We start from the raw sequence: 25,602 nt of genomic DNA on the forward strand, positions 1-25,602 counted from the left end.
CTACTAGTCTAAATGAGGCCTAATCAACAACGAGAAGAGGAGCACTGTCACCTCCTATATACTGCACCTAGCACTTCCATTAATGTAGCCCAAAAATGCATTTGGTTTTCTTGTCAATACATCACATTGTATTGCTATTGAGTCTATGATTCAATAAAACTCCCAGATCCTGCTCTACAATGCTAATACCCAGCTAGTTAGCTTCTGTTTTGAATCTTTGCATCTGGTAATTCTTCCCTAAGTGTAACACCGTACATTTATTTGCATTGAAGTTCATTCTGTGTGGAATTAGGTGCATCTAAGAACACTTAGGGTATTGGGGTGGCAGCATGGCCAGGCAGGAGGGCCAGTAAGCATCCTTTCCCAGTCTCCTTGCTCCCTTTTGTGTGCCCTAAACTTGGAAATGTACCAGTGAAGGTGCTCTGAGTCTTTCTCCAGGAGGGCATGCTCAAGCACTGTCATGGTATAGGGTTACTATATTTTCAGATGTCAGGCAGGTCATGTTTTCATTCCTTTCGCCCCCCTCACCTCCAGTCCATTGACTACAGCTACATTCATCCCCCTACCCCCAATCCCCACCTAGCTCTCACTTTCTGACCACCTCAATTTACATTTTAACTGACTGGCTTTCTTGCACACATACTGGCCTCTGGCTGCTTTACTACTCCACCCAGGTGGGTGGTGGGGAAGGGGAGTGCTGGATGAGCTACCAGATCAGTGGCTTCGGGACGAGTGGTGCACAGTGGTGGGAGCCACTCCCCCCTCCCTGCATCCTCTGGACAAGCTGCAGCTCTGTCCCATGCCCACCCTGCCCTGGTTGGGCAGTGCTTGCCTCAGCCCCTGCCCCAGCCCCAACCCCACTTCTCCCTCACTGTGGGGGCCTTGATCTGCCCCCGCAAGCCCCTTTCCTCCCCCCTCCTACATCACCAAATAATAGAATTAATCATAAGATGTCGAGTGGGTAAGATAACTAGTAGGGTGAAAGTGCTAGACTTTAGGAAAGCTGATTTCAAGGAACTCAGGTGTTTAGTTAAGGACACACTGCAGAGTAAGAGTTTTGAAGAGATGGGAGCACAGGAATGGTGGCTGTGCCTTAAGGAAATGATCCTTTGGGCACAGAGGGAGATGATCCCGATGCGGGGGGAAAGGGGGAAAGGGGCCAAGAGGCTTGCTTGGCTGACCAGAGAAATCCAGAGCAGCTGCGGGCAAAAAGGGGGGCATATAAAAAGTGGAAACGGGGAGAGATTACTAAAGAGGAGTATACCTCCTCTGCTCGCGCTTGTAGGGAGGCAGTTAGACAGGCCAAAGCTACCATGGAGCTGAGGATGGCATCCCAAGTTAAGGATAACAAAAAATTGTTTTTTTAGATATATAGGGAGTAAAAGGAAAGCCCAGGGTGGAATGGGACCTCTACTAAATGGGCATAAGCAATTGGTGACAGACAGGGGGGACAAGGCTGAACTCCTCAATGAGTTCTTTGCCTCAGTGTTCCTAAGCAAGGGGCAAGACAAGTCTCTCACTGGGATTGTAGAGAGGCAGCAGCAGGGTGCCGGACTACCAAGCGTAGGCCCTGAGATGGTGCAGAGGCACTTGGAGGAACTGGATGCATTTAAGTCGGCAGGCCCGGATGAGCTCCATCCGAGGGTACTGAAGGCACTGGCTGATGTCATTGCACAGCCACTGGCGGGAATATTTGAACACTCATGGTGTATGGGCCAGGTCCTGGAGGACTGGAAAAGGGTCAATGTGGTCCCCATTTTCAAGAAGGGAAGGAAGGAGGACCCAGGCAACTATAGGCCAGTCAGGCTCACCTCCATCCTTGGCAAAGTCTTTGAAAAAATTATCAAGGCTCACATTTGCGAGAGCCTGGCAGGAAAAATTACACTGTGGGGAAACCAGCACGGGTTCGTAGCAGGCTAGATCATGCCTGACTAATCTAGTCTCTTTTTATGACCAGGTTACAAAACACCTGGATGCAGAAGTAGGGGTTGACGTCGTTTACTTAGACTTCAGGAAGGCCTTCGATACGGTATCCCACCCCATACTGGTGAACAAGTTAAGAGGCTGTGACTTGGATGACTACATAGTCCAGTGGGTGGCGAATTGGCTAGAGGGTCGTACCCAGAGAGTCGTAGTGGATGGGTTGGTATCGACCCGGAAGGGTGTGGGCAGCGGGGTCCTGCAGGGCTTGGTCCTTGGACCGATACTCCTCAATGTCTTCATCAGCGACTTGGACGAGGGAGTGAAGTGTACTCTGTCCAAGTTTGTGGATGACACAAAACTATGGGGAGAAGTGGACACACCAGAGGGCAGGGAACAACTACAAGCAGACCTGGACAGGTTGGACATATGGGCAGAAAACAACAGAATGCAATTCAACAAGGAGAAATGCAGAGTGCTGCACCTAGGGAGGAAAAATGTCCAGCATACCTACTGCCTAGGAAATGACCTGCTTGGTGGCACGGAAGCGGAAAGGGATCTTGGAGTCCTAGTGGACTCCAAGATGAACATGAGTCGTCAGTGTGACGAAGTCATCAGAAAAGCTAATGGCACTTTATCATGCATCAGCAGATGCATGACAAACAGAACCAAGGAGGTGATAATTCCCCTCTATCGGGCACTGGTCAGACCGCAGTTGGAATACTGTGTGCAATTTTGGGTGCTGCACTTCAAGAGGGATGTGGATAACCTGGAGAGGGTCCAGAGAAGGGCCACTCATATGGCTAAGGGCTTGCAGGCCAAGCCCTATGAGGAGAGACTAGGGCACCTGGACCTTTTCAGCCTCCGCAAGAGAAGGTTGAGAGGTGACCTTGTGGCTGCCTATAAGTTCATCATGGGGGCACAGAAGGGAATTGGTGAGGTTTTACTCACCAAGGCGCCCCTGGGGGTTACAAGAAATAATGGCCATAAGCTAGCAGAGGGCAGATTTAGACTAGACGTTAGAAAGAACTTCTTCACAGTTAGAGTGGCCAAAGTCTGGAATGGGCTCCCAAGGGAGGTGGTGCTCTCCCCTACCTTGGGGGTCTTGAAGAGGAGGTTAGATAGGCATCTAGCTGGGGTCATCTAAACCCAGCACTCTTTCCTGCCTATGCAGGGGGTCGGACTCGATGATCTATTGAGGTCCCTTCTGGCCCGAACATCTATGAATCTATGAATCCTCTTCCACCACATCAGACTTACCAGCTTCATGCAGCTCTCCAAGCTGCCTGGCTTTGCTCCTTGCTGCCTATGTGCTGCGCTGCGGCTGCACTCATGCACAGGCCATTTGTCGGCAAAATTATCGGCCATATCAGGCTGATTTTCGATACAGTCAATTTTCCTTGTATTGGTGCCAATCTGATATTGGACTGATGTATCAATGCACCTCTATAACAGATTGTTGTAGGACTCTAGTTTTGCCAATATTGCCTGTGGTAACCATCTAAAATAACATTTTAATCTATTACAGAGCTGGAGAATAGCATTGGCATATGACCAACAGTCAATTAAAGATACTAGTTCTGTCCCTATCTATTGCATGTTACTGAAAATTAAGATAGTTTTAGGCTACTAAAGCTGAAAAAAATACTACCTACTTACGGAACAATAATGGTTGCTAAAGACTTGTGTTCATACTTGTTTTCCTTAGAAAGAAATTATATCAGATGAGGGTTTTACATTTTTTATGACAACTGGTGAAGAAAACTCAGAATTAACCATTCTGGATGAAAACATTAACCAGGTTTAGTATTTTCCTTTTTTTTTCTCCCATGGAAGTTCACTAGTTCTTTGAACATCTCAGTTTATAATTTTCCCCTCCTTTTGTTTTAATTCATTTAATTCTACCTTCTTTTAACCATCTATTAGTGATTACAATCCTCAACATGTTCTTCAGTGAGCTAGCTTTCAGTTATTTTTTCTTTTGCTGTGCTGATATTGCAAGTCATTGTACACAGAAGAGTTAATTTTTTTTTTAAGTTAATTTCATAATTTAGATTTTTGTTACATATAATTGATACCTGTAAAATAAAATATAACATTTCCTTCCAGAAGCTTTATTGTATCTTCTCTTAGTTCATGAGTCCATTTTCCCCTAATCCTCCAAAAATATATTGTTGATCACATTTTTGTTTTTAAAAATTTGGTTAAAAGCTTCTCAAGATAACATTCTTTGGCCAGATTCACATCAGATATCCCAAAGGTACCTTCATATAGGCTTCAGTTCATCTAAATAACAGGTGTCTTGCCCTGGGAGGATGAACCAAATGTATGTGATCTTTATATAGTGAATTGGGAGAATTAGGTACCTTCAAGGAGATATTCAGAATGTCTAGGGGCTGAGCATGGAGTTACATAGAACTAGCTAATAGAACTAACTAGATGCAGGGATGTGTGTATGTATGAATTCCTGTACCACTGTAGAACTTAGGCACTTGACTCGAGCCTGCACATCAGGTTCATTCTTCCAATCAGGAGCCAAAGCACTGAGAAGGTTGGTACTTAAATGACTGGTGGTGGTGGTGCCTATCTCTTGCATAATAATTTTATAGTAAGAACAGGAGATCTGAGCTGCATGGGTGTCAATACCTGAGCTCTATACAATATACACTTATCTTAAGAAGTCACCATTAATCATTTCTTGACTAAAATAAGTAATCCTACCTTACTGTCATTTTGGGTTGTAAAAGAATTCTAATGGAGCCTGCTCCCAGGCTAGCAGGGAACAGTTGAGGGACCAGTCAGGGAGGCAGAACCTACCCGCTGCTGTTCCCAGATGAGCCCCACTCCCTGCACAGCCCAGCTGAAGAGGGGAAGAAATGGCTCTGGAGCTCCTCCCACCCCAGGTCAACTGAGGATAATGGTAGTGGTGGGTAGTAAAGCAGGGAATGGGAGGGAACATGTTGTAAGTAGGAATTCTTACCTACTTTGGGAGCTTTAAAAAGTCTCAGCCTGCTGTTTCTTGGGTGTGGTCTGAAAAGAGGGAGTGACTGTGCTACCATTCTCCCTCTGGATCCTCCTCTGCACACAACTAGCTCCTCTTTCAACCATTGTTTAAAAGAAAAGCGTGATCCTTGCTCAGTTCTTTCAAATAAATAGATATAGTTGTATTTAGGAATTTAGGAATATGTGGCATGACATGAAGCATGATGATTAGGATAATAGATCTGTTTTTATTTTGGCAATGATAGATTTATTTATCTAGTGATTTTTATATGTGAATGTGGGTATTTCTCTCTCAATATTTTTGTGCATAAAATAAACTTTCTTCTTAAACTGCAGAAGTCAAAAGAGAATCATCAAAACCTTGCAGACTTGAATGATCAAAGCTGTCCTCTGCTTGACAAAAAAGAAGAAAGTTTATTGCCAGAGTTGCTTGAAGTAAAACCTGCTGAGTTTGAATGCAAAAAATTACAGATTAAAAAGCAATGGGAATATCTTTTTGTGCCAAGCAGTTCTCCAGGTATTATGCAGCTGAAATAAAAACTGGAAAATGATTAAATTTTAGAAAAATAGCATGTGTATTAGGCCTGTGTGAAGCGGCTAGTATTTGCTTTGGATTCAGATTTGGTTGATTTGGGGGGCAGTGATTCAATTTGGTGATTCGAATCGCTGTCCCAATTCGATTTGGCTGAATCTGATTCAGAGCAGCAGCTGAATCTCTGAATCAGCCAGGCCCATCCCCTGCCCCTCTCCCAGCCTGGCAATGGCTGCCCCAGCTCCCGACACATGTTAAAAAAAAAAGCCCCGGTGCTGCCGGATAGGGGGTGATCCCTGCTGCCCCACACTGTGTAGGGGGCTCTGCATGAACCCCTGACTTGCTCCCCGAGGCCCCCCATGGGTACCCCGCCTGGGTCAGCTCCAGCCCTTTAAGAAAAAAACCTGAAAAAACCCTGGACTCACCGCTCCTGCCAGTGGGGGGCAATCCCTGCTGCCCCCCACTGCCTCATGCCACATGGGGAGCTAAGTACAAGCCCCTGAAGCCCCAAGGCTGCTGCAGGAGTGGTGAGTCCCAGGGCTTTTCTAAGCTTTTTTTTTCTTAAAGGGCCAGAGCTGGCTCTGGTGTGGCACTTGTGGGGGTGGTCAGGGGAGCAAGGGGAGGCTTGGGGGGCTCATGCAGAGCCCCCCATGCAGCGTGGAGCAGTGGGGGGCAGCGGAGATCACCCCCCGCCTGGCAGCACCTGGTGAACACTGGGGCTTTTTTTTAAAGTACTGGTAGCTGGGGTGAGGGGGGGCAGCCATGTGGGAGAGTCAGGGGGGCTGGCAGGGGTCCCCCCCATGGTCCCTCCCCCAGCCTTCCCTCCCCAGCCCGCTCGGAGTCAGCTCGGAGTCAGCTGCAGCTGCGTGCTGCAGCCACTGGGGACTGCCCAAATTATCAAAGCTCTCTGAATCTTTTCCGAAGATTCAGAGAGCTTTGAATCGATTCAAACCTTTAAATTGGTTCTCTGATTTGATTCAGATTCAGAGATTTGGCCACTAAATTGGGCTGGACTCCAAATCGAATCACCACCCAAAGCTTTGCACAGCCCTAATGTGTATTGCTATTAGTTGTATGTGCAAGCACTGTTGTATGTGCCATTGTTAGAAAAGTTAAATAAAGATAAACTTTTCAGATTTATGTTGCATCCAGCATGCAAATAAAATATAAGCAGTTCTGACAAGTATTTCTAGTCTGGTACTTTTAGGTTGTAAAATAAACTAAATTTTGCACAAACCAAAAATTACATTACACCCAGGTATAATTTTTGTTGTTGTAAATTGTCACGCTGGGAAAACATCTAATTCATAGTTAACTCTTCCCATCTATCTGTATTAACTGTTCTGATCTATAGTATGTAACATTTTAACCATCTGTTCTGAACCATATACTGTTTTATCTGCCTTAAATATAATTTTAAAATTATTGTAATTCTAGCTCGGGAACGCTTTCACAGTTTGAGGGAAATTGCCCAAGGGAAGTTGACAACATGGGGTAGGAGGAAGCTGGGGATAATTTAGAAAACCGGTTGCTCTTGAGCCAGTGGCAAGGCGTAGGGTGTGTATGAGGGTGCACGTGCACCCCCTGAGAGCACGGGTGCACTGCCTGACAGGTTGCGCACCCTGCTTAGGTGACGGGCATTGGGGGCAGGCAGGAGCACCAGCGTCACCCCTGCGAGTGCCAACCGGGGAGCAGGAGCACTGGATGAAGCGCTGCGGCCACTTCCCAGAGCACCGCGGGCACTTCCTGGTTGGCACGATCAGTCACAGGGGAACCCCCCCTCCAGCGAGATTGGCTGCGGGGGGACCCCCCCACAGTGGCTGACTGGTTGCTGGGGGGTTACGTACCCCTCCTGACTAAGGTGGCACCAGTCACCCATGTCTTGAGCTCACCAACAAAAGAAATATAAAACAGGTTCTTTAAAGGCAGATGTGTCTAAAAATTCTGTTCCAAGATTATTATTAATCTGAACGCTGCATATGTTTGTATTTACAGATGCTGTAAATACATACACATGTATTACAATGCTGCCACAGCTCTCCTGCCACCAAACTTCTGGACCATAGGGATCTGGTTTTATCACATATAATGTGCACCCCAAGTTTCACCAGCCTGTTTTGGTAAAAAATGGCACAGGTTTTATTTGAGAAAACATGATAATTTAAGTATTCTAAAGCAAATACTGTTTTAAATTAAGTTTGTGTTGGGAGTATACTATAGGTAGTGTAGGTTTGTGTTGGGAGTATGCTATAGGTTGAGAGTATGCTGTAGGTGACTGTGACCCAGTTAAACCATTATGTTGGTTACAGCTCAGACGTAACCTTTTAAATTTGCCTTTGTTTTGGAAACATGCTCAACTGTTTCTTATAGGTATTTTATATGACAGGTAATCATTAAAGGTGCAAACAAAAGTGTGAATTTTTGCCTGATCTGGCCACAGAAAGTCTATAGCTGTGACCAAACACAAGTGCATAGCTGCAAATAGCTTTAAAAATGGCCAATTGGGTGAAAATCTGATCTCTCATTGCATGAGTTGTCAGATAAAGATGTTACAAAATGTAGCATCTTTTGTAATTAATGTCCACTGAGTTCCAGCCTGTTGCTGCTTTCAGAATGGGAGGGGGGAAAGGGAGCAGAGGGAGCTCAGTCTGGGTTTTTTTCAGCCACCCCTGGAGGGTGGGACTGCTGTACTGCAGCCTCCCCACTCTCCCCGAGGTGCGGGGCTCCAATTCACCCACCCTTCAGCACCAGTTGGGGAGCCCCAAGAATGAGCTCCCTCCACTGCCTTTCTTCCCTCCCATTCTGAAAACAGCCAGCAGTGGCAGAGAGCACTGGCCTTTGCTATGGGAACTTGGCTGCAGGCTCCCAGCCACAGCTAGATCCCCGCCCCCCTGGAACCAACAGTGAACTTCTGTTTGGTCTGGGATAATGTTGTAACTCAGAACGCTTTGCAAAAATCGTTCCGAGTTACAGCCGGGAGCTGCATTTTTGTCTGTACCCTAGAGCTGCAAATTTCAATAAGCTTTAACCCAACCTATTACACCCACATTTACGTAAGAAGAGTAAGAGACAATTCAAGTGAGGACTTATCTCTATTGGGAACAGTCTGAGTTTGTCAAGACTGTTTGAACTGTACTAGAAATTGCTTGAGTTCTATTACTTACTGTGTGCAATAACTTCACAGTAATAGTAAAAATAATATCTTGGGTTACATTTAGTTTTTAGATATATATGTCTATTTGTCTATGTTATTAAATATCCTTTTTATTTTGTTTAATATTTTAATTGTTCTCAGTGCTTCATAGTTGTAAACTACCAAAAGAAATTATGCCACGTGTCTTAGAAGATGAAGGATTTTATATTCCAAGAAAACCAGAAATTTGTAAGAGAAGTTATAACAAAATGGAAAATCGCCTTCTTAAAGAAGAAGGGGTAAATGTATAGTTCTATTAGTAGCTAATAGTGCTCTATGAAAATTTAAAAAAAAGTTAATGTAATAATTTAGACTATAATGTTTCATATTGTTTTTCTAAAATATTTCAAACAAGAGAAGAGGCTGGTTTGATGAAAGTGGACAAATAATTTCATTACCTTCTCCAATCAAACAATCACCAAATGTCAGAAAAAAATTGCCAGTTAAGTATGGCTCAGAATTAAAGACCTTATACAAAAAGGTTAGCAATTTTTTTTTGCCACTATTGTTATTCAAGAATCTTTTAAATATGTAATGCTACAAAAATCACCAGCTGATATTTGTAGGGCAGAATATTTCATTAGATATTATTAAAAGGATGGTGCTTGTCGGTGGTATAACTAATTATTTTGGTGCCCTGGGCAGAGTAGAGGGGGGATATTGTATGGAGGGAGGATGATTCTGAGCAAGTTTTACCTCACCTCTGAGGAGACTCAGAGGCCCTGGGTCCCAGTGCTGTGGTGGAGGTCACTGTGTCCTGAGTGCATCAAACAATGCAGCAGGAGCTTATGGTTCCTGTTATTAGGCATGGGGTCACTGCACCCTGGCTGAAGCCTCTGACACAGCAGGAGCTTAGGTCTTCAGCAATCCATGCAGCACAGGCTCCCATTCTGACACCTCCTCTAAATTTATGCTCAAGGCAAGTGTCCCTCTTGTCCACCCCTAATTATACAACTGGTACCTGTTTTGGAGCATGAATCTAAAAGTTGGGAACATAAAAGTATGGAGACCATTTGGTTTAGATGTCATCATTTGGTATTACTGATAAATTATTCATCTCTCACTGGGAAAAAAAAGAACTTTCTGCATGGTAAGGATGTACAGTATATAATTGAAATTAAGATCTTTTCACTTTTCCTTAAGCATATAAAAACAATTCTTTTAGGATTAATTTCATCCTAGCATGCTATTTAAATTATACTTTTGATTTCTTTAAGCCTGTAGTGGTTGCAACCAGCTACTGATAAAGCTAAAGTACAGTGTTGGTGAAATTGACTCTTTCCTATGAGTTAGCTTTACAGTAACAAGCTTCAGGTTATACTATCTCCCTAAACCTGATTGTTTTCTAGAAGTTCCTTCAAGATCTTATGTCTTACCTTTCATTCTCTCTGACCATAGGGTCACACCTAGATCTTGTCACAAAGAATCAACAGACTTTATATACAAGTATTTAGTAGGGGGTGTGTGAAATAGGCCCTATTCAATTTGGATTTGGCCCAAATTGGGGACAGTGATTCGATTAGTTGATTCGGATCACTTCCCGATTCGATTCGGCCTAATCTGAATCTGAAGGTTCAATGCTGATTCAGAGACTCAGTGATTCAGATGTAGACACAGCTTTAAATATTTTTTATACATACTTTGAGGTACCAGGTGCAGCTCATGAATGCTGTGATGCTGAGGCAGATGGAGTGTCCCACAGCAGTGTGTGTGTGTGTGGGGGGGGGGGGGGGGCGGGGGCTGTGTGCTTGGCAGCAAACCCAGAAGTGGACTGGAAGTACTTCCGGTCCACTTTCAGGTCTGCCAAGGAGTGTGCTGGTGGCCCCCCTGCCCCTCCAGCTCGATGATCGGCCATGGGGGGACCCCGGGTGCCCCCCCGAAACCCAGGAGGCACCAATTGCTAGGCCAGGGAGGCTTGGGAGGACCCCCCAGCATGCTCTCTGGCAGACCCAGAAGTGGATCAGAAGTGCTTCTGGGTCTGCTGCTAAGTGCACTGGGGAGCCCCCTGTGCTTCTGTGGGACACTCCATGTGCCCCAGCATCACAGCAGTCACGAGTCACCTGATACCTAGAGGTATGTAGAAAAAACATTTAAAGCTGTGTCTATGTCTGAATCACCAAATCTTTCCGAAACTCTCCAAATTGATTTGGAGGGTTCTGATGCGATTCGGAGAGATTAAAGGGTCTCCTGATTCAATTCAGATTTGGGAATCAGGCTGAATCTCCACCAGATTGAATAAGGGACTGAAGCTTCACACAGCCCTAGTATTTAATAACATTTTAGGATTCTTACAAATGCTAATATAAGAGCTCTGCATCACCTTCTAGCGCTGAGGACACAATTTAGACCTATTCTCACTTACTATAGAGTACTTTGGCTCTTATTTCAATCCACTGATGGAACTATTTGCTGAGGTGGTGCTGCCTTGTAGTTTTACCAGTTGAGTTAAAGGCAGTGGCATAGCTAGGGCAGAGTGAACAGGACAACTGCCTTGGGTGTTGACTTAGAGGGGCAAAAAAAGGCTGCTGTCAGCAGCTGCACAATCACGACTGCAGCAGCAACTGGCAGTTGCTACTGTCCCTGTGCCCCAGACACTCATCTGCTTCCCTATGCTGCTTGTTAAAGAAGATCTGTATTTTGCACTCTAACTTCTATGTATTTTGCTCCAGAATACTGCAGATTTGTCACATAAATACCATTGTGGAACTCCTTGCCTCTTCAGCCAAAAAGGGAAGGTTGAGGCACTAGCTTACAGATATCTGCACAGTTGTTAAATCAGCCCAGCTATGGCTGTATTTAGCCCAGCTATGACAGTTAGTAGCATATGGGTACCTAACTTCAGGGTAGTTGGTTTTAGCTTAATATTGTATATACAGGATAAGGGACTGTGTTCTGTTCTTGGCTGTACAGTTGACTAACCAGGGGATCCTGGACACATTATTAAACTTCCATGCCTCATTTTATCTATCTTTAAAAATGGGGGTGGTGACACCCAGTTTTATTAAAGTTCTTTGAGTTTTGACTCATAGCATTATATTAATGAAAACTCTATTAAGTTGATAAATTATAAGCTTATTTCTTGTTAATTGTCCTCTGTGAGAGCGAAGCTATGTTGTTGTTTTTTCCAGAGCCTGGCTTCATAATTAGAAATTATCCAAGCTGCTGTTTAAGGTTAAGAACTTCTCCTTGGGGAGGTGCAACTAGTGAAAATCACTCTGTATTTTGAGTTTGAAGGTTTGGATTTGAAAAAAAAGGTCTGGTAAATACAGTTACTGTTAAGTAATGCTGCATTGCAAAATGTATTTGCATAAAATACATAAGCTACATAACATAAAGGCCTACTATTGTTTAAAAAATAGGCAATGCAACCTGAACGGGAAAGCTGCATCATAAATAAATCTGGATATCAAAAACAGCGTTATCAATTAGATCTCAATATATCAAGTTTATTTTTCACCCACCATCCTCTTTTTGATCGAGAGCATGTGTTAGCTGCTAGATTACTCCAACTTTATGAAAGTTTCAAGAACAGACAACAGCAGAACATAACTCTCTTGCTAGCTGAAAAAGTAAGAAAATGTTTTACTTTATTTAATGTCGAAAATTTCAAACCTAATAAAGGTGAAGGAGAAAGTATATGCATTTATTGTATTTGTGAACTGTAGGTGGAGCTGTCAGTGAAGTCCATAGTTAAATTTTTCCAACACTATCCATCATACTATTCTGCTATTCTGACAGCCCATTATGTGAGTGTGGTGATAGACCACAGACTGCTGCCCACCTCCTCACATGTGCAGCATACCTGCACATCCAGGATGAGGACCTAGCAAGCATCAACAATAAAGCAATCAATGATGTGTAGAGGGGGGAATGAAGTATGAAAGAGAAGAATAGTATTCTGCTTTCAGTTCCTTATAACTTTGCCAAATGTGAATATTTGAGCAGAAATTTTCAATGCTGGCTCTTTGCCTCAAGCTGAGTTTTTCTGGAAAATATAAGCAAAAACAGACAATCTATTTAAGAGAATGGGATTTGTTAAAAATATTTTTATCTAATGCTAAAATATTCTTACAAACATTTCAATGAAAAAGCATTTCATTGCCTCCAAGCTTTGGAGGTGGTGGTGGTAGCAGGTATGTTACCCCAGTCCCTTTAAAAATCCACCTAAAAGTAAACAAATCTGTATGTCTCTGAAAAGGAATCTGCACAGGCTCAGTTGGGGTTTGTTAGAGGCTAAATTATCTGAAAATTGTGTCTGCTCTGAATGGGTGCTTCTACACATGCATTTAATATGCCTTTTCTAATGCTCATTAAATTTAGTACCTTTGGGTGCCTATACATGAGCACGGAGGCTGCTCCAATGTACTGTAATTACAGTGTGTCGGAGCAGACTTTATTAATCGCCACATCATAACTAAATCTGGATATCAAAAACAACTTTATCAGTTAGATAAATTGAGCATGCTGGAGCATGGTAATTACTGCACTCTAGCAGTGTCCTGCGTCAGCATCCCTGCACTTCAAAATGGCAGTGGGGGTGCTTGGACTAAGGTTTGACAAGCTTTAGTTCAAGTGCCTTTGCCATTTTGAAGCGTGAGGATGCTGATACACAAAATGCTGTGGCACTTTAATTAGAGCGGCTCTTCGAGCTGCTCTAATTAACGCACTGCCCCCAACTCTCAGAGCGCGTTTAAAAGTGCCCTTGATTGTGAGGTACAGGAAACCCTTGGTATTCGCGGGTTCAGCATTCATGGTTTCAAATATTTGTGAATGCCGAACCTGCATTTTAAAGACACTTTTTAAACACTTACTGGAGCTCTTCGGGAGCTCCGCGCTTGCTGCCACCGGGCTCCCACTTCCGCAGGAGCCATTCCCCACCCACCCAGCCACCGGGGGCATTGTGTTCATGAACACAGCACCCTATTTGCGGATTTTGCCATTTGTGGGGATCACGGGAACGTATTCCCTGTGAATGGTGAGGGTCGCCTGTACTAAATGTGCATTAGGCAGCATTAATGCTCAGTAGTACATTTGCATGCTTTTTTTTAGTGATGCTTAATGTTCAGTAGACTGTTTTAGTGTGCATTAGTGTAATGTTACAGTTTTTTATGGGATGCTTTAATTCACAGTAAAGCACTACTGCGCATGTGCAGACACACCCAATATGTTCCAACTCAGGAGTTGCAGGGAAGTCTTTTTTTGCAGCTGCTTTGCCCAGAAATTGGGTTCCACTGTGGTGCTGGTGATTGAAAGCAGGGAGACACTTCTTTTCTCTCAATTTTTTTGCTTGCAGTAGGGAGGAGAAAAGAATTAAGAAATGTGTCAGAAGCAAGCAGAGTGGTGACAGAGACGGGCCAAAGGTTGCATATCTGTGGAGGTATAGAAGAATAGTTGGGATAGATACGGGCTTGGAGTGATGCACTTCAGTCATTCAGGATCTGATGAAATGAACTGCTACTCATGAAAGCTTATGTATGTCTAATTGAGTTTGTCTATAAGACACATCTCTATCCTGCCTTTTGCCTGACTTCAGACTAACATGGATAACTGCCTCTCTCTTAGGATGTCTGCTGACAGATGTTAAAATAACCCCACAAAGCCACACTTTACCAGAAGAAGCAGTACATTAGCTTGATTTGGCTCTTCAATATCTGTATAGATTGGATGCTTCAGAGGGGCTTTTTGGCACTTTTATCTAAGGCTGATTCAATCAGCTCCCGTTCTGTACAGACATTGGGCAAGCTGGGTCGATCTAAAGCAATGCCTCTTCTGGATATGCACTGGGCTTGGTGTGGGGGAGCACCAAGTTTAAAGTAAAGTGCTGGGTTTTTTTTTTTGGTGGGGGGGGGATTATGTCTGTAAGCAGCTGGTATGTACTTAACATACTGTCTTATCTGATATAGACCATTTCATAATTTAAAAAAGCTAACATTGCTCTTTATGCTGAAAGCTCATATAAGGTCAAATGTGCTGGGGAGCTTACAAAGATTTACTGATACAGTTAATATTTAACTACCTCTAATAAAAACTTTGTCTATAAATTTCCATTTCTCAATATGATGAAAATATGCCTCTTATTTTGGTTGTAAAAGTTCCATCTTCTAATATGTATTAGGGAGCCAGGTCTCTATAATTAACGTCCTCTAGCTAAGCAGTGTCAAATATGCATCTGATTTAGGGCCAGATTACAAAGCTTCCAACATTGATTTTGGTAAAATTATATTGCTCATAAATGTGGGCAAGAAGGATCCCAATCTGGTTCTTTGTAGCTATTTTTATTTAACTGTAGACCATACTAAAATCATGCCACCGTATGCCATGCCAACCTAGAAAACCTTCATAGTGCTAGAAATTCAAGCTTCCACTAGGAGTTGTTAATCATACAATGATGAGAGTGGGATTTAGTATCCCCATGCCTATTAATCTTTTATATAATGCATTCTTTAAAAACACATACATATGTGATGGACCTGAATATGATACTTTGGTTTCTCAGATAATTGATTATATAGTTTTTTGTAGTAATGAAAATCAAAGTGTTTAAAAGGATCTGAATTTACAAAAAATCAGAAAAAGTAAAGTTAAAATTGCCTTTTCATCATTAGTTCTTTTTTACTTTAACACAGTATTGGGTTTGCTGAAAAGTTGGAATAATTCATAGAATTTTTTTTCAGCTTAAAGCACTAAAAAATGCTACAAAAATAGCAGAAAGTAATTTGGAAGCAAGCCAACTGAGCAGAAAAACTTTAGATGACTACAAATGGCAAATAAGGTAGTATGATTATGAGATGATCCAACTCATTAGATTTGACAATAGTATATTGTAGATTTGATTTTTCTTTTCAGACAATTTATGAATCTACTAGCCAGTCTACTAATAAGCACCCTTTTTATAAATGCATAACTATTGTACCCCTGCATCCTTTCATCTCAGAAATACAAATATTATTAATTTCTGTATGACAACTGTATATTAAGTTTCTGGATTTTGTTGTAAAATATTGGGGGATAAAAGGCTACTGATATAAAATATAGTTAACTGTGATTGGAGTTAATAAAATAGAGTTCATTGTGATTCATGTGAACTAATTCATCCTATAGTTCATGAGTTTTACTCAATATTCCCATGTTCCACAGCACATTTTCTGCTGCTTCACATTCCTATGTGAGAACATAAAATGTGTAGTGGGTGCATACCTCTCTCAATTCCCTTTTACCACCCATGGGAGCAAAACAGAAGTCTGCTGTTGTCTAATCCACTGTTTTTCTCTGTGCTTCAGAATCATCTTATAAATTAGTTTTGTGAATATCTTCTATATTTATCCTCCTTAACTTTTCTAATTCTTTAATTACATATCTCTGTCAATGAATGTCTGTTACGAATGTCTCCATGCTCAAAGCACTTCGGGGCTTGAATTTTGTCCAGCCCCTAGTTGATGAGCATATTTGATATGTTTTCTTCATGGGGGAGAGCCCATGTTCACAGTAAGTGTTTGGTGATTATGTCCTTCTGTTAGATGACTTGCAAGTCTAGAGATGGACATCTGAAACTGCGTTTGAATAATTGATGTACTTCACTTCACACTTGGAGGAGACCGCCATCTGTGAAGACCTAAGAGAATCATCTTCTGTGAGTGCACCTCTGAACAGATATCAAACCTATATCCAAAAGCAAGAAAATGGCCACTTTGACACTTATCAACACTAGGGCCTTGGGCACCCACCGCTGTTATGCTGACATCAGAAACAATAATTGATTCTCCAGTGGTACTTTTGGACTGAAAACTGACTCTAGCACTGATGCTACTAGCATGGATTGAGACTGCAATAAAAGCCAGGAAGAGACCGGACATATTTCCAAAACCAGAGGCTTTACCCATTTTGTGAAATGAGATTATTACCCTTTCAAACACAGGGTACTTAGACCCTCTGCTATGGGAATGAATTGTGGTATGCTGGCACTAATAAAGTCACCACTGCCAATCGTGGACCAATTATTAGTTACAAGATATGCCTTCACAGGACCAACAAGAATGTCCTCTGAGGGTATCATTGATCCTGGCCCTAAAACCAGGCCTGAGACCTCAACTCATGACATCTCTATTCAAAAGTTGTTGTTCTTCATTGTTGTTGGATTACCTCTTCTCCCTGGTATTGATCAGGGATGTCTCTTTAAGAGCCACCACAGAGCTGGTAGACAGAAAATCCTTCTCTCAATACACAAAAGTGACATGCAGTATTTTAGGCTGACCACTGAAATCTTTTAATAGAAAAACTGGTTCAGTCTGGTTCCCAAAATCTCAGTGAAACAAACAAATTTAAATAAACTAATCAGAAAATGTTTATTAGAGTAAGCCACATATAAATATAGGCGTTTCATGTAGATGCAGCCAGTGCTATGAATGCAATAATGCAAAACAGCTTTTACAAAACAAAGTATGCTTTAATCTCAATGTAATAGGGAAAAACAGATGGAGGACCCCAAAATACCAGGGGGGAGCCCTGGGGTCAGGAACCCTCAGAAGGGAAGGGAAAAAAAAAAGAGAAATGGTAAAGGAAGATACTTACCTGCAGCAAGACCCGCGACAAAGCAGGAACCCAAGGAGGAACCTGCGTGGCTCGTCAGCCGTGCCTTTATACAGTTGCGGCCGGCCGGTGACGTTAGCTGCAATTGCCAGCTGGCAGAAATAAAGCCACTGGCAATGAGGAGGGGAGCAGATGGACGTTGGCAGGAGCACCAGCAGGAGGTGGGACTCCGCAGCTCTTGAGGGAGCAACAGGAGTTGGAAGCTGCTGTCCCCGGTGGGGAAGGACACATCAGCGCCCACTGCAAGCCAGAAGCTGCTGGCTGCAGTGAAAGGAGCTGTGAGCCGGAGGCAGCTCCTAATGATTGGGAACCCGGGCAAAAGGGCAGAGGGGTGCAGAAAGACCCCATCGCCAGTGGCTACGGCAGAGGGGCTGGAGAGGCCAAAGCAGTTCCCAGCACCAGACCAGGTGGGACCGTTGAGGGCACCGGGAGAGCCAAAGAGGCACACCAGGTGGGAGACGGGAGACAAGGGCAGTGTGAGGGGCTGCGAATCATGGCCCTGGGTTGCATAGCACTGATCCAGTGGGCGATGTAGGGACAGGTGCTCACCGGAGGACCATCGGTGGTCCGGAAGAAACAAAAGGCTGGGCAGCGAGGGAGAAGAATTGTAGTGGAGTCCGTAGGCTACCCTGGCCACTTATAGGGCTTAACATAGACCCATAGTGTCAAGGACGGGTTGGTAGTGCTTAGGCAGAGGGAGCCTGGCAAAGGGGCAGTTGAGCCCATCGGAGGGCATCGGTGATTTTCTTTTGTATTTTGTGTTTCCCATTTTTGGAGGGCCTGAGGGTCAAAGCTCGAGGAGCCTGAGTGTTACTTAAGCCTCAAGGTGAGTTGTCAGCCTTAGGGGAAGGTTGGCAACCTCGTGGCCTGGGCAGGATACCGCAGGTTGCTTACGGTTGGCAGGGAGGACTGCCCTGGCGAAAGTAAGCAGGGGCTCAATGATTGGGAACCTGACCAGTAGGACAGCTGTGACCCGTCGAGGTTGGGTATAAGGGCGAGGTTGAGGGGAGGTGGAGCCTCGCAGAAGACCACCAGATAGACGTCCCACCATCGAGAGACTCCCAGTGGTTGGACCCTCCACTGAAATAACATTCAAAGTCGTGGCAGGCGGGATTGGGGAAGACCACACCAAAAGTGAATATCTACTTGACGGACCACCAGGGACGATAAGGTGGACATCATCAAACATCCGAGCCAGAGCCACACGGGACCGGATGTTTGAGGCCAGATGGGCACGCTCAACCATAGGAATGCAGCATGATAAGGGTTTTTTGTCCAGTAGAAGGTCTGCATGTCTATCTTTTGCATTCAGGTTTGGTGGTCCTATTTTATCCCTAATCTCAATCTCTGTTCATTGTGTTCTCCAGTAGTCGCTGCCTCATCCTATTCTGTTTTTCAGGGGCTTGCTTTATTTTCCACATCAAAAATCTGTTTTCTGCTTGAAACTCAATACCCACAAACACAGTTGAAAATAAAACTTCACAGCATGCGCGACTGGTGCCACCTTAGTCAGGGGGCCATGTGCCCCTCCTGCGACCAGTCCTGCCGGCCGGGGGGGGTCCCCCCTGTGGCCGATCCTGGGGCGATCCTGAGGACTGGGGGGAATCCCCCGGACGATCTCACAGTGGCTGATCACTGTGGCTGATCACTTCAGCCGCTTCCAGGACTGGCTGTGACTGCTTCTGGGAGCAATCGCCGGCCTATCGCTGCAGCCACTCCCAGAAGCAGCTGCAGCAATCACAGCGATCAGCTGGCACTTGCAGGGGGGAAACTGGTGTTTCCATCTGCTCCCCCTGCCCATTGCCTAAGTGGTGAGCGTGGCCGGTCAGGGGGTGCATTGGCGCTCTGAGTGGGTGCATCCCCTATGCGTCGCCACTGCTTCACAGTGAATGATTCCTACATTTTCCTTTTATGTATGCATAAATAGGGCTTTTTAAAAGTTTATTGTCCACGTTATCTTAGTATTTTCACTCCTTGACTGGAAATAACTTCTAGTAATCATAGAGTAACCAAATCTATAACCATAAAAAAATAGAACGTATAGACTGTAAAAATTAGTCACAGGTCCCAAGTCCACCAGGCCAAGGTTTAGGCCTAGACCAGTGTTCCCCAACCAATCGATTGTGATTGGTCGATCGTGGAGGCTCAGAGAGTGAATTGGAGGCTGGGGGGGGCTAAGTTCATGCGCGCATGTGCACCTCTCCTCCTACAGCCCAGCAGGTCTGTTTGTGGGGAGTGAAGGGCAGGGACCAGATTGAGGCCCCCTTGGTGAGGGAGGGAGTGGGGCTGGGGCTGGGGTTGGGGCAGGGGCAGGCCCTGCACATCCAGGGCATGGGACAAAGCCACAAATGGCTCATCCGGGGGCATGGTGAGGGGGGCCACGTACCCCAGGAGGGCATGGAGGGTGTGTGCCCCCGGATCTGGGGCAGGCTGCTGCAGCAGGCTGGGGCCAGGCCAGCACTGGGCTCTTCCCGGCAGGGACTGGGCCAGGCTGCACTCAGGGTGGGCAGCAGCAATGCTGTGAGTGGGGTGGTGGGGTGCAGCCACCTGAAAGTTTGGCAAAGCCCTACAACCCACCCTTCCAGTGCTGCCACTGGCCACTCCACGTGCAGCACAACACGGCCCAACCCCTGCCAGGAAGACCCTGGTACAGCCTCCCATCCCCAGCCCCTTCTTTCCCTGTGGATATGGGGGCCATGTGCCTGGGATCTGTGTGTGTGGGGGGGGGGCTGCCACTGTGGGCTGGGGCTGAGAAGCTGTTCCAGGCTCTTTCCAGTGGGGGCTGGGCTATGCTGTGCTTGGAGTGGGTGACAGTGGTGCTGGGAGGGATGTTGGGGGGACTAGGGCAAATATTTGCATGGCTGCAGCGACCCATTCCCAGCACCGCTGCCACCCAGCCACAACACCCCTCCTCGGATGAGCCCAGCGCAGCACCAGCATCATCCTACCTTGCCCCACGCAGATTCAGGGGCGCACACCCCCTTGCCATCCTGAGCTACTTGCCTCCCCGTCCCTGCCCCCCCCCCCGATGAGCCAGTCGTGGCTTCATCCTGTGTTCTATCTGTGCAGGGCCTGCTCCAGCCCCACTCCCTCCCTCACCACTGTGGGGAGAGGGGCAGATTGGGGTCCCAGCAGTGGGTGAGGGAGTGGGGTTGGGGGCCTGGCTGGGCCAGGCGGGGTGGGACAAGTAGGGCGGGGCATGGCACACATGCCCCCCAGGCCTCTGCTTGTCCCACCACCTGGCCCAGTGGGGGGCCCTCTCCCCCCAGCCCCTGCTTCTGCTCCTGTCTGTGCTCTGCTCCCTCCCTCCCCATTGGGGCCTTGATCTGCCCAGCTCCCCCACCCCACCCCACCCCACCCCACCCCATCCCACAGTCCTTTCCCCTCTCCCTGCCTCTTCCCCCACAGACTTATGAGCTGGGGCGGCTTGCCCCCAATAATTTTTTCTCCCTCTGCCTCAATGTGCCACCCCTGACTGACTTGCTGGGCAGGGGTGGGAGGTGGAGGGTAGACTGCAGTAGATCTTGGGTTGCATATTAATTCAAAAAGTGATCTCCTACTTCAAAAGGTTGGAGACCACTGGCCTAGACAATGCATCTTGTACCCTTGTTGTGTGTACCAGAAAGATGCATCCTTTTATAACTGATTAACAAGAACTTTTAAAAAATGCCTTCATGGTGCTGCTTTTGTGGTCAGTCCATTGTCAAGCTTTGTGTTTTTCTAATAAAAATGAATTACATTTCCTTTGTTAGTCATTTTGGTTAATCTACAGTTTGGGTACCCATTAAATCTTGAATGATAAACAAAAGGAAATGTAGATCTGTATCAGATTATCTCCAAAATTCATGGATCATTTAGTTCTGTGATTTTGCTTTGTCATAATCTCTAAATAACAGAAGCAAGTATGTATACAGGTACCATTACACAAGAAAAAATAAAATGATAAAATAACTTTATAATTTCAATCTCCCATCTCACATTCAGATCATAAAGCAGAGAAAGGCAGAGCATTCTATCTGGATATCTGTAAACCAGTATCTCAGGGCACCTTTCTTCAATCATCTTTGCAGTGGTGGTTGGCTACTAATATAGAATTTCAAAGAACAAATGTAGGAAATAAGACATAATTTGTCATAAAGGTGACCATGACAGATTGAACTCTTAGATTTGTGCAGTGAATTTCTTTGTATCTCAGGCATCTTGCCTTCTTTTCTTGCATATCATTCTCCCTATTCTACTTGAAATGAGCAAAGGAACAAATCCACATTTATTTGTGTTGTAAGTGAAAATATCTATCAGTATAATTGCAAAAAAGGAGTGACAAGTTATTTTTTTTAAAAGTGCTTGTGTTTGAAAGTGCTACTTAAAACTAAATTTGGCTGTCAGGTTACAGACAAGTAAAAATTTTACTATTGTTACTTTTTTATTAGTAATTGGAGAACTGAATTTGCTGAATTCTTACATATACGTTTATTGCAGAGATACCAAGAGCCTGTATGACATAGAAAAGCAAAAAGATCTCTCTCTAATGCATAGCATATTAAAAGTTTGGAAACAAATAAAATCTTTGCGTAGACACCAAGAATATACAAGTACATCTGTAAAGTTACAGTTTCAAAAGTAAGTGAATACATTTTTTCCAGAGCCTTTTTAAAGGTCTTGTAACACTTAGAATAATTTTATTGAAATATCAAATTAAAATTTACAGAAAGTAAAATAGGGATAATAGAATCATAGAAAATTAGGATTGGAAGGGACCTCAGGAGGTCATCTAGTCTAACCCCCTGCTCAAAGCAGGACCATCTCCAACTAGACCATCTCCAACTAGCAGGACCATTTCCAACCATTTCCAACTTTGTTTGTTGGAGACAAAGCCAGGGCTTTGTCTACTCAGATCATAAAATCTTCCAAGGATGGAGATTTGACAACCTGTTCCAGTGCTTTACTACCCTCTTTATGAGAGAGCTTTTCCTAATATCTAACCTAAACTTTCCTTGTTGCAACTTGAGACCACTGCTCCTTGTTCTGTTATCTGCCACCACTGAGACCAGTCTAGTTCCATCCTCTTTGGAACCAGCCTTCAGGTAGTTGAAGGCTGTTATTAAATCTCTCAGTCTTCTCTTCACGCTAAATAATCCCAGTTCCCCCTGCCTCTCCTCATAAATCATGTTCCCCAACCCTCTAACCATTTTTGTTGCCCTCTGCTGGACTGTCTCCAGTTTGCCCACATCCTTTCTGTAGTGCGGGGGGCGGGGTGTCCAAACCTAGACACAGTACTCCAGATGTGGCCTCACCAGTGCCAAATAGAGGGAAATAATCACTTCCCTTGATCTACTGGCAATGCTCCTCCTCATCTTCCAGGTCAAGGGCACACTGTTGGCTTATATTCAATTTATTGTTCATTTTAACCCCCAGGTCATTTTCCACAGTGCTGCTGCTGAGCCAGTCAGCCGCCTGTTTGTATCAGTGCATGGGATAGTTATGTCCTAAGTGCAGGACTTTGCACTTGTCTTTATTGAACTTATGCTATTTGTTTTGGTCCAATCCTCCAATTTGTCTAGGTTGCTCTCAGAGGAGGATTAAGATTTAATGAGGCCCTGGGCAAACACAGAATTGGAGGCCCCGTCCCCTCCATGCAGCTTGATTCCAGCAGGGGGAGAGGCCCCTTCCCCTCCTGGTGCTGTAGCTGTCAAGGGCAGGTCAGGTCTCTGTGCCCCATGGGTGAGGCTAGGTGGACACAGCCAGGCTGGGGGTGCCTGGTTCTCCTCCCTGCTCTCCATCCTCTCTCCTCCTTCCATGGCTGGAGTAAAGCCCAGCAGAGCGAGGGCAGACATAGGCTGCCCACTATGGGCTCAGGGCTCTTCTTTCCCCCACATGCCTCCTGGATGAGCTGCCTGTATGTCCATCCCACTCCCTGCCCCGGCCTTGGGTCCCATGCACCACCCTGGCTAGACAGTGCCCCCAGCCCCAGCCGCTGCCCCACTCCCTCCCTCACTGTGGGGGCCTCAATCTGCCTTCCCCATGTCCCTTCCCCTCCAGAGACTTAACTAAAGGGAGCTGCTTATCCAGCTTTGTTCCTGGCAATGTGTGGCCATGCACAGGAGTGGTGTGAGGGGGAGGGGAGACTATAGCCACTCCAAAATTTGCTGTAGCCACCCCTTCCAGTGCTGTCGCTGCCACCTGCCCATACCACTCCCGCTCACAGAGGTGCGGCATTCCTAGCCCAGCCCAGCCCAGCCCAGCCCAGCCCAGCCTCCCCACTGGGAAGAGACTGGCTCCATCCCTGCATCTCCTGGAAGCCCCAAGCAGGACCCCTTGTGGGCTGCCCACCTGCAAGGGAAAACCTGCTGTTTTCCAAGGAAACCTAGGGATTCAGGGGCCCCTGAGCCTGGGCCCTGCTGGCCTGTGCATTAATTCATCTCTGGGTAATCTGAATCCTAGCCCTACTCTCCAGCATATCTACTACTCCCTCTCAGCTTGATGTCCTCCATAAACTTGCTGGCTCATCTTCCAAGTCATTGACAAAGATATTGAACAAAAACAGCCCCAGGATTGACCCTTGGGACACTCCATTTGATACTGGCTCACAACTAGACATTGAGTCATTGATTATTACCCTTTGAGCGTGATGATCCAGCGAGTTTTCCATACACCTTACAGTTGAATCCTCCAACCCATACTTCCTTAGCTTGCTTGTGAGAATGTTGTGGAAGACCATATCAAAAGCCTTGCTAATGTTAAGGTATATCACATCCACTGCTCTTCCTGCATCCACAGACCAGTCATCTCATTATAGAAGGCAATTAGGTTGGTTAAGCATGACTTGCCCTTAGTTAATCCATGCTGACTGTTCCTAATTACCTTCTTCTCCTCCAAGTGCTTAGAAATGGATTCCTTAAGGACCTGCTCCATGATTTTTCTAGGGACTGAGGTGAGGATGACTGGTCTGTAGTTTCTTGGATCTTTTTTCTTTGCTTTCTTAAAGATGGGCACTATATTTGCCCTTTTGCAATCATCTGGAACCTCTCCTGATTGCCATGAGTTTTCAAAGATATTGGCCAGGGGCTCTGTAGTCACATCAACCAATTCCCTCAGTACCTTTGGGTGCATTCATCTGGCCTTCAGACTTGTACACATCCAACTTTGCAAAATAGTCCCTGCCACTGGTAGGTGTTCTAGGGCTTTAGTCCCTTCTTGATTGATGCCTTGCTCCCCAGCAACGTCAGGGTGAGATCCGGATTTGGCACCACTCAGATGGTTTGGGTGCTGCTCCTGCTCGCCTGCCATGTTTTTGATATTTGGTATTCTTTTCTTGTGAGGCAGTTCCCTGTAGGTGGCCGTAGGAGATCTCAACCCTGTGTTTCTTCATGAGGCTCCAACCTCCCTTTTAACCCACCCTCACCACATCAATGGCCAGGGGCAGACTCTGCTCTCTGCAGGTCTTACACTGGGATGATCCTGTCTCATCCACGCTGCCTGCCTCCAAGGGTCAGGTTGTCTTGGCCATCACTCCTCCCAAGGCCATCCTTCATATTTGGACTGAGGCCTAGGCAACTAAACACTCCCTGGTCCGGAGTTAACTGCAACTTAGAAGTAAAACTGAATGTAAGAGGTCAGCGTCCACTGACAGGCTCCTGGGATCTTGTCTCCCAGACACCATCAGTCTTGCCAAGGACTCTGCTGTCCCTCTCTGCCTAGCAGGCATTTGGAAGGGTAGGCCGCCCTGTGCCGGGCCTCTGCTGGCCCTCTTGGGTCCATGTCCCTTCCCCCTTTCACCCCACTTGACCTGCAGCTATGCTGCTTGGGTCCCACCAGCTGGTGTTGCCCGTCTCTCCCACGCAGGGCTACATGGTCTCTCACGCCTCCCTCCATGTTGGATTGCCTAAGGGTGTTGGTGGCCCCTTGTTGCCACACCCTGTTGCAGTACCTGGGCTCCCTGTCAGGGCCTTGGCTCTCCTCCTGGGCATCCCGGGGGGCTGCTTCCTTCTGGCAGAGCTCCCCGGTGTCCCCCTGTTCCTAGGGCTTGGGCTCCTTGTCTCGCCTGCCGACGTCCTCCAGCAGACACTCAGCCTCCTTCCCCTGCACCTAGGGCTCGTGCTCCCTGGCGGCATTCCACCCCGCTCCTTCTGGTGCTGGGCCAGCTGTGTTTCCAGCTGCTTTTTGAGCAGCCCGTGCCTCTCCGAGGCCATGCCCCTGATGCCTTCTGATTCACAGGCTCAGGCAGCTCCAGAACTGCCAAGCCTGCCTTGGCGTCTCTCCTCAGCTGCTGCTCTTCTTCCCCCCTGTGGTGAGTATCGGGGTGCATCAGGAGGGAGTCTGGGGTGAGCTGGCGAGTCTTTTGCCTCTCCTTTCACAGTCCTTAACCTGT

General features: G+C 45.8%; 1 protein-coding gene across 1 annotated transcript in view; it reads left to right on the top strand.

Moving 5' to 3' along the window:
* Positions 1–25,602, top strand: part of CC2D2B (coiled-coil and C2 domain containing 2B) — a 112,829-nt gene that overhangs the window by 14,857 nt on the left and 72,370 nt on the right. Inside the window, exons 5-11 of the mRNA XM_059730334.1 lie at positions 3,629–3,721; positions 5,260–5,440; positions 8,751–8,887; positions 9,004–9,129; positions 12,008–12,217; positions 15,323–15,420; positions 21,714–21,854. Of these exons, the coding sequence (XP_059586317.1) occupies positions 3,629–3,721; positions 5,260–5,440; positions 8,751–8,887; positions 9,004–9,129; positions 12,008–12,217; positions 15,323–15,420; positions 21,714–21,854 (986 nt within the window). The remainder of the gene's footprint in view (positions 1–3,628; positions 3,722–5,259; positions 5,441–8,750; positions 8,888–9,003; positions 9,130–12,007; positions 12,218–15,322; positions 15,421–21,713; positions 21,855–25,602) is intronic.

This window comes from Alligator mississippiensis, chromosome 6, assembly GCF_030867095.1.
Source record: "Alligator mississippiensis isolate rAllMis1 chromosome 6, rAllMis1, whole genome shotgun sequence".
NCBI lineage: Eukaryota > Metazoa > Chordata > Crocodylia > Alligatoridae > Alligator > Alligator mississippiensis.